The sequence below is a fragment of the Microchirus variegatus genome (assembly GCF_963457635.1).
Source record: "Microchirus variegatus genome assembly, chromosome: 4".
Lineage (NCBI taxonomy): Eukaryota > Metazoa > Chordata > Actinopteri > Pleuronectiformes > Soleidae > Microchirus > Microchirus variegatus.
Genome location: NC_139805.1, coordinates 9,988,784 through 9,998,172, shown reverse-complemented (window position 1 = coordinate 9,998,172; position 9,389 = coordinate 9,988,784). Strand labels below are relative to the sequence as shown.

At 39.4% G+C, this 9,389-nt stretch overlaps 2 protein-coding genes across 2 annotated transcripts in view; one reads left to right on the top strand and one right to left on the bottom strand.

Annotated features, from left to right (window-relative positions):
- Nucleotides 1–514: 514 nt before the first annotated feature.
- Nucleotides 515–3,645, top strand: LOC310925761 (gamma-interferon-inducible lysosomal thiol reductase-like; the record flags this gene model as incomplete). The annotated part of the gene is made up of 7 exons (XM_083887777.1): nt 515–592; nt 1,592–1,780; nt 1,875–1,946; nt 2,033–2,122; nt 2,408–2,560; nt 2,979–3,047; nt 3,586–3,645. The coding sequence occupies 7 exons, from the start codon at nt 515–517 to the stop codon at nt 3,643–3,645; spliced, it is 711 nt and encodes a 236-aa protein (XP_083743903.1).
- A 623-nt stretch (nt 3,646–4,268) lies between these two features.
- The window catches only part of LOC310925684 (3',5'-cyclic-AMP phosphodiesterase 4C-like), a 55,600-nt gene continuing 50,479 nt past the window's right edge, over nt 4,269–9,389 (bottom strand). The window contains exon 15 of the mRNA XM_083887687.1: nt 4,269–8,496. Within this exon, the coding sequence (XP_083743813.1) occupies nt 7,900–8,496 (597 nt within the window). The 3' untranslated portion in view covers nt 4,269–7,899. The remainder of the gene's footprint in view (nt 8,497–9,389) is intronic.

Below are 9,389 nucleotides of genomic sequence, written 5' to 3'. Positions count from 1 at the left end.
AACCGGCTCAACTACCAGCAATACGATGGGATGTAGCGACAATTGTCGGTCTATTACTCGCGTGAAAAGTTACCCTCTTGATGCTGCTGATGTTTTTCAAAAAATCCAAAAGTGTTTCTAAATAAATACTTATAGCTGAAGTGTGATCGTAAGTGCTTGTCTGATTTGTAAATGCGACGTAGCCAACGGTGTATTGATCAGGCATTGTTTCAGCACCGCGGACAGTGCTTTATCCATCATACCCATCATGCGTTCACACCGGTGTGTGTGTGTGTGGATGGCCAGGGCCAGATGCAGAATTTGTCCGAGGATCCCTGAAGGCAGCAGCATTCATTCAAAGCTGAAGTTAATTATCTGGGTGATGAGGCAGAGGATAAACTTCAGTCCTCTTTGTCTTTGCTGCTGCTGCTGCTGCTCAGTGTTGTTTGAGCTCCTCTTTCAGACAGACATGAAGTGGTCAGTGCTGCTGCCTGTGTTTTTATTCCTCTGCATTGACAGCAGAGGTTCTGGGATCATGTCTCACCCCAAACCTGCCTGCCGTTATCCTCCATCTCAGTGGTGTCGCTCACTGGAGATAGCAATTGAGTGTAAGGTGAGAAACAAACAAAAAAAACATGTTTATTTTATGCTGTACAGTGAGTGCTTCAGGTGAAAATGCTTATCTTTAAATGTACACTTTCTATAGAAGTAATGTAGAACTGTAGTGTTTTTCAAATGACTGTGAATGTCCAGAATTCAGACAAATACTTGCAGTGTGTCCGTATTATCTGAATTACCAAATTATTATTATTTTTTTTTTTTAATCAGCTGGGGAAAAGGAAATTCTTCAATCTAAACTGTTCTGTAAAAATGGGCAAATGTGCATATAGAGTATTATCAAGAATGACATAGAGAAACATGGGGGAAATCAAAGCTTCCATGGTTTACATCTAAATGAGAGTCAGGCTTCAGAAATTAAACACCAGAGGTTTTTCATGTGACTGGCAGAGTCGCTCTGGGTCAAACACAGACAGTTAATCAGTTTAAAAATGTCTGAAGACTTGGAAAAACAAACTTGGGGCATTCTGTCATACTATGTTATAATGCCTTATATTCTTTATATACATTATATTTTCATCCATCAAATTCGGCAAGACCTGTAGAAAAGTTGCTCTTTTTCTGCAGTAGCTGGATTATTTGAAATGTTAACTAAAAAAGTTAGACGGTGTAAAATGGTTCAAAGTTATTTCTGTATACAACTATAAAAAAAATGGACCTGTACAGAAATGCGAGGGCTGTTTTTTAATAGAAATTGGAGATTTATAATCTACAAGGATTAATTTGAATTGAGTGCCCTTCCTGATCGGGCAGTATTACTACAATTTTTCCCACAATTTTTCAAGTTTACTTTATTGATGAATTTTTTTTTTTGTTGCATATTTCTATTACAGTTTTATTTAATGTGGTTATTGTCTTATCTTACAAATGCAGAGGCTGAGCTCAGGGCTGTAACACTTTAAAACTTTCTGCAGGTATAAGACAGGTTTTCATTTTCTGACAGTTTGGTGATCACTTTATTAAACATGAGACCTTTTTTGTGTTTGTTTTTTAGGTTCAGAAGCAGTGTATGGAGTTGAATTTGACTCGACCAAAGCAAGGCGTCCCTCCTGTATCTGTGACTCTGTACTATGAGAGTTTGTGTCCAGCCTGCAGAATCTTCATCACACAGCAGCTGTTCCCCACCTGGACCATGCTGCAGGACATCATGTCGGTCACTCTGGTGCCCTACGGAAACGCGAAGGTGTGCTCACCTGAGATTTGGTGTCGTCTTGCTGGTCAAGAAAATCTCGACTTGTGTTAAGACGAGTACACTTTGACTTGTTTTTCTCTTGTAGGAGATTCCGTCAGGAAATTCTCCTTTCACTTGTCAACATGGAGAACCTGAATGCAGAGGAAACATAATTGAGGTAGTTTTTCTATCACCAGTTGTTCTGTGATGTTTTCGTTTATACTAAACACACAGTGAGTTTAGATGAACTGTTGTGCTCCTCAGGCCTGTATCATCCATTTAACAGGAGACTCGGCGCTTCACATCATCTACTGCATGGAGTCGGCTGCAAATGTCCTCGGTGCTGCACAGTCCGTGAGTATCTACAGCACGGGGTCTCAAACTTCCATCATCTGGGGGTCACAGAGTATAGTTTGGTGAGACGGGGGCTGGGGAAGTGAGGGGAAAGTCCAGAACTTAAACCAAAAAGATCATTGGGTTCTCCGTTCATTCAATAAACAAGTCTAGACAATATTGGGGAAAATCTATACATTACTCTACTATTACGATGTAGAACCTCAGACGCATTTAAAAAGACAGTGGGAAGAAGAATTGTCTTCAGAACTTTCTGAGTCTGTCTTTTCTGTGCTGTCGTCTCAGTGCCTCCAGCTTTACGCTCCCTCCGTCTCCTGGTCGAGCGTGGACTCCTGCGTGACAAAGGGACTGGGAGACCGTCTGATGCACGCCAACGCTGCCATGACTCGAGCACTGAAACCACCTCACACTCATGTCCCTTGGGTCACTTTCAACGGGGTAAAACACTTTTTAAATGTATTTAAATACTTGACAGTATACTTGATGTACAACGTTAATGGCAACATAATTCTGATTTACATTAGTTGGCTGCATAAGTAGTGCAATGTGTACATTTTTGAATCCAAGAAACCATGATTTTTTTTCTACACAATTAAATTCTAAAAACCTTTTGTTTTAATGGCTTGTACTGAAGCTAGAGCGACAATTGGGAAATAAACAGAAAAACTGAATAGAGCATCGCCTAAAGAGTCATGATGCTGGAGGATCATTTAATTATGGTTCTGCTGCATGGAATGTTTGTTTTTAAACTCACTGATTAGTATTTATGCATGCATGGATGGCAATACATAGCCCAGGAATTCTGCTAATGTATATTAATTAAAAAAAAAAAAAAAAAAAAAAATTATTATTGCAGGAATACACGGAGGAGAATGAGGACATGGCGATGTCGTCTCTTTTCCACTTGATCTGTCAACTTTACAAGGTGAGGACTTGTTCGCAAGCTTTGTTCAGAAGAAGTTTGTATATGTTAGAAGTAGGCAGGGGACAATGTATAAAATTCCCACCATTATTATGCTGACAAATGAATGTGATGACTGAATTTAAAAAAAAAAAAAAAAATTGATTCTTAAACTTCTTACAGTGGTCAGACGCATCACAGATGGGATGCATATTTATATATATATATATATATATATATATATATATATATATATATATATATATATATATATGCATATTTTAAGTGCTGAAACTAATTATTAAATTGTCAACTTTTTTTTGAAGAATTAAAATTAGTTTGCTGATACTTAAAATTTTTATTGTAAGTGCTGCTTTTTTTTTTTTTTTTTTATCACAATGAGCGATAATCTCGTACCTTAGACCACTACTTGTAAGTGTCTCTTACCTTGTCTCTCATTGCTTCTGTGTAACTTAAGCCTCCACATTTTTGAACCTGTTCTGTCTCTTTATCACAAGCTTTAATGAGCCACGCTCGGGGTTGTGACTGTTTTCATCCACAGGGGGTGAAGCCTCCGGCCTGCAACGGAGCCCGGGTCAGACTAGATCGAAGTTTCTGCTGAACGCGACCATAAGACTTCTATACGCTGCCTGCAAGAAAACGGCAGATGATATTACATATACAGTATAATGTGCCAAATAACACCATTAAAAACATTAACAGTTTTAGAGGATGTTTGTAGTAGATGTGGCTTTTGGGACCAGATTTGAAAATGGGAGTATTCTCTGTTTATCGTAAATGTAGCTCAATTATAATTATTTGAAAACCATTCATTGGGAATAACTTTATACAGTTTTAGACCACCTGTCATTTTAAAAAAAAAAAGAGAAAACTGGAAATTCTTCTTTTAAAACTAAAAATATTATTGAGAAGTCAGAAATGAATCAAGCATGATATTCAACCACTAAAACTAACTTTCTGTTCAGGAATGCAAGTAAAAAACTATAATTTGACAGCGTAATCAAGAAAAGATGCACTTTACGACTTAGTTTTTTGTAAAACGGTGCATTTGAACAATACTTTATGATTACAAATTAAATTTTGGCTCCATACTGGTGTATCAACCATTACAGAAACATTAATGATTTTGATAATTACCATGCTGTTCATTTGGGGTGGTGGTGGTCTAATACATTAAGCACTGTATATAGAAATAAATAAACCAGTCTGATATAAATTTCCATATAATTTATTGGCATTTTCCACTTAAAACAGCCTGAACTCTCAAACTCCTTTGGCTAAAAATGAGAAACAAAAATATATTTATTTCCTTTTCACAAAAACATTGGAGTGGCATACATCTATACATACTTGTAAAGTATACTTGATTTTTAGGCTCCATGACAAAGTCAATTGTCCAATGTTACAGTACTTTGTCTCCACAGAAGCAGTTTGAAGAATAAATAGAGTAAAGTTGTGTTTTTTTTAAGTTTTTTTTTTTAAACATGAAATTACATATGCTGAGAAAATGGGACGGCGTGAGCGTTAATGACGGCTGTTTTGGGGCGACACGGTGACTGAGCGGCGGCACATTTAACACAGTACGGCACTGATGACCTCCTGTGAAGAGCCACAGTGCCGAGTTTGACATGCTGATGAAGACCAGTTGCATCAAAAAAAAAAAAAACGGTAATGATCTATTTATGCTTTTCTGGTCATTGTGTTTACAAAATATCCAGTGCTTCAGTTTGCTTCATACAAACTGGGGAAGCAAAAACTCCATGTGCTGCAGGAGAGTTAAGCAGGTTGTATTCAGAACAGAATAATCACAATGAGAAGAAAGTACACGACGAGGAACAAGCAGATGAGGTTGTAAAAGGAAGAATTTCCTTAGTTTCTTTTTATATTGCTTAATGACTGCCTTGATATTCTGGACTGAGTCTATGTCATACATGTCAATTTCATAACATTACTAACTTGCTGGTGCTTGAGCTACTTTCCGTCATCTTAATAAATATCACCACAATGTCAAATATGTGAAATCACCTGGGGATTTTTCTATAAAGACAACATATAGAAGTATAGACTATACATATAGACTATAGAAGTTTACACACAGTGAACTCTTTAGAAATGAGTGGTGGTGAGAGTGGAACGCTCCACTCCGCTGCAACATAACAACATGACGAATGTAAGAAAAGAAAAAACGGTTTAATCAGGCAGAAGAAAGGCCACAGAGCATTCGTCGTCATTGCTCAACCATTTGTGACATTTCTTGCGTGTGCAAGTATGAACTTTGTCCTCTTGATGGCGCTACAGGAACGTCTGATCATAACCCAGCTGCTGAGGTCGACGTGGTGTGTTTTCGTTACATGAAGGCATCTACGGTTGATTCGTCAAATAAAGTGTGCGACTGCGAACGTGAAAACTAAACGACTGAATCTCTCCCAAATTATCATTCAACTGCTTTCATAGCAAATATTTATTCTATTAAAAGGACAAGCAGGATGTGAATGCTGTCACCAGAAGAAAAAAAACCCTTTTTACAGCAACGGTTTGATAAATTTCCCACTTTTTGTCAAACCACCGAAGGCTTTTAATGGATGAATGACATCCTTTCTAAACTTTTTTTTAAAAATGATTACGCTAAGCAATTCTCCAGTTTCCAGAACTGAAGGACTCTACGAAACATGAAGACAGAGAACAGTGATTCAAATGGCGTTCTGAGACTCAGGCATGTTAAAAATCAGATTTTTTTTTTTCCAATCACATGTAAGGTCTATCATTAAAGCTTACTAGCTGAGTCCATGTAATACTGTTAGACTAGTGTCTTCTACCACTGCCTGACCAGGATGTACATCATGTCCTATCCTAACTAGTGCTTGTTTACCTCCTGGTCTTTTTCTAACTCAGTGACAGTGACTAATCCTGATCTGGACGGAACATGTACTTGGTACAGAAAGAGTCACGGAACTCCTGGAACTAGACACATTCTCGGGTCGCAGCTATACGATTATGAAAGGGCTGAACCCGACGACGGCGACGACGACTCCTCATACGCTGCGCAAAATCTATTAAAAATGGTCTGCTTTAAATAACATCATTGACATCTATCATTTTGTAAAAACTAACACTACAAAGTCGGAGACTTCGATATACAATCATCGGGTTAACATCGCTAGTGTAAGGATTTACATGAATCGTAGGCTGGCAGGCGTTTTGTGAGTTTTCAACACTCGTGGCACACAGTTATCCCAGTCGAGATTTCATGATGAAATGAACGCAGTCAGTTTAGCAACTACAGGCCAGTGATTTCTCCCAAAAACATTTGAACGTGTGCTCCTTGTGATGCAGTTTCTGTGGTCAGCGAGTAACACAAGGTAGAAAAGGAGGTCAATGTTGCTTATTTTAGTTTGAATTTGAATAAAAATAACCTTTTTTTTTTATGTAGACATTTACCAGGCGGGGGGAATTAGTTTAATTGTGTTAAATACAGGGTCAAAAAGTGCAATATTACATTGCTGGATAATGAAAAGCTTCAACGTTAGACTGAGGTTTAATATTTAAAATGACCTCAGCTTTACTTAAGATGCTCAGTCAGATTGAAAATGTATTTCCAAAATAACTGAACCCTGGTTTTTTCGTGATGGTTGAATATCATATTCAGAGATGTCTGTATCTGAAGTTTCTTAAAACACAGACCGTGTGTTAGCTGACCACCAGATCCCCACAGTTACTGTCCTTGCCCTGCCTTTTGGTAGCCAGCATCAGAAAACCCCTCTACTGCTGCTGTGATCAGTAGGTCTACATTGGGTGAAGCCCTTAGTACGACTGAAAGAATGAGCTGTACAGCAGAGATGGTAAAGTGCTACTGAGGACTGGAGGCACCCTGATAAAAAAGAAAGAAAGAAGAAAATAAGCTTTTTAAGCTCATAAACACAGATGAGACCGGCAAACATACAACAAAAAAACTGTCCACAAATCATTTAAAAATCATCTTGGTTAAAAAAGAAAGAAGAAGCTTGAACATACCATACAGGGGGGTGAGTACTTTTGGTTTTCAAACACATAGGACTGCGGGTTAAAATGCCTTCAGTCTTTTTTCAATGTTCCTTGTGCTACACGTTGGTTTGAAATCATTTATCTTCGATTGCTTACTTTGCCAAATCTCTCATTAAAGGGTTTTTCCATTAAACGCAGACACACAGGTTAAACATGTTTGGAGGTAACTCAGAGAGTTAGGTCCAGGGACTCGACTACATTCATGCTACATTAGTTTTTTTTTTTTTAGTTTCTCTTCATACCCTGAGCTTTTAATTCTCTCGCTGCCCACCAACATCCTGTATTTGGTAAAAGTGTCTGTTTCTCACAAAAAAACAACTCATTCTCACTTGAACTGACTCAATCATTTCATATTTTAAACTAAAAAAAAATCATTTCCAAGACCCTGTTCGACCACCCTGATCCTCCTCCGCCGCTCTTGTCCAAAAGTGACAAAGAGTTGCTGTGTTTTGTAGAAAGACGTTTCCTTTTATCTTGTGTAGCTGTTAGAATATTGTGCCTCAGCTCCACTCTTCTTCTTATTCTTATTCTTCTTCTTCCCAGTTAAACTGCAGCAGAACTGAGGCTACAACGAAGCAGGATGGGACACAAAGGCCTATCAGGCACCCAAAGAGAGGCTAAAACAGTTCATCTTCTGCTGAAAAATAAAATAAAGCAGAGGGGGGGGGACATCCCTCTGTTGTCCAGAGAGGGTGTCTCCAGTGTAAAGGGACTGTGGTGATTTTACAGACCTTATTTTAAAATGCCTGCCCTGCCTCCTTCTTCCTACACCCAGTGCTTTGTGTATATTAGGCAGGGCAGGTTGTGCTGGTTGTTACGTGTCCATACGCAGGCAGGTCACACCGTCGCCCTCCTGGCTCAGTTCATTGTCCCTGTCCTCGCCTCCCTGTCGCGGGGAGGCCAGCTGTCTTTGAGAATGGGAGCTCTGCGACGACATAGCGGCCAAACTCAGGGTTCGTGGAGGGTGAGGCGAAGGAGGGCGGTACCTGGTGTTGCTGCTGCGAGGGTCTGGGGACAGAGAAGGGGAGGAGGAGTCCTCCTGCTGCTCCTTACCCCATTGGGACTCATCCTCTGTGGGGCTCTCTGAATCAGACTCCATCACCTCTTCCTCCTCCTCCTCCTCCTCAAGAGTGAGTTCAAACTGGAACTTGTCCCCTCCACCTCCTCCTCCTCCTCCTCCTGAATGGACAGATCCTCCTGCTCCCAAGGCTCCTCCTCCTCCTCCTCCTCCTCCAGGCTCTCCCTCAACAAGGTGATCCTCTGGGCTGGAAGGCGACGGGCTGTGGGGGATCATGCTCTGGTACCACTCCCTGTTGTCCTCCAGGGTGTCCAGGATGTCCTGGGCGTCCGGATGCACTAGGTCTGCCCAGGTCTCCCACAGAGGATGGACAATGTAGTCGATGAACCCCACCTGGTCATGAAAATCAATAATAATGACCAAACTTACAATAAAAAACATTGCTGGAGACAGACTGTGCTAATTTAACTCAACTGAGTAAAATTCAAATTCAGTCCAGGAGATTCATTTCACATTTTGACTGACAAAGGCAAAGCAGCCACGTGAACTATGGCTAAAACGCCAAGAATAACACATGCACCTAAAAACAACTAAAATAAATGAACGTGGATAAAACCCATAGTAAAAACAGATCAAATAATAAATAAGTAAAACCATAAACAGGCTTAAATGGAAATAACACCAACAACTTAAATTGTTTCAAAAGCCAATAAAAAAAGGTGAGTTTTAAGAAGAGATAATTGTTTACATCATGAGTTGTTGTCCGAAGCTCTGCTCTGTCCTCGAAACTATGACTATGATTTGAAAGCTCTGCCTGTTTTTGAAACTAGGACTATGACCAAGCCAGAATGTCACATCTACATAACATAATGCAGCCTACTTCTGTCGTGTAACGGTGCTTACATCGACATCCATGTACACTAACCATTCATACACTACCATTGATATGGCTGTTGTGCCACAGGGCTTTGCGCAATATACCCATGCACTTTAAAACCATGTGCAATAGCACTCACACTTTAGCAATAAATACGCAACACTTTTACACTAGGCACTTTATCACCCAAAAAACTAAACTTTTTACTATTCTGGCTTATCATAAGTAACATGTTTTTTAATATTTATTCAGTGTGATCTGGTGTAAAAATGTCTTATGTCCTGGTCTTTACTGCTGTCAATGTTCATATGTTTTGTCTCACGTCTTATTTGTTGTTGTCTTTGTTATTTTTACATCGCTGTTTCGTGTTACCATCAACCTGGTAAGGGACTGAAGATGGAAATTAGCC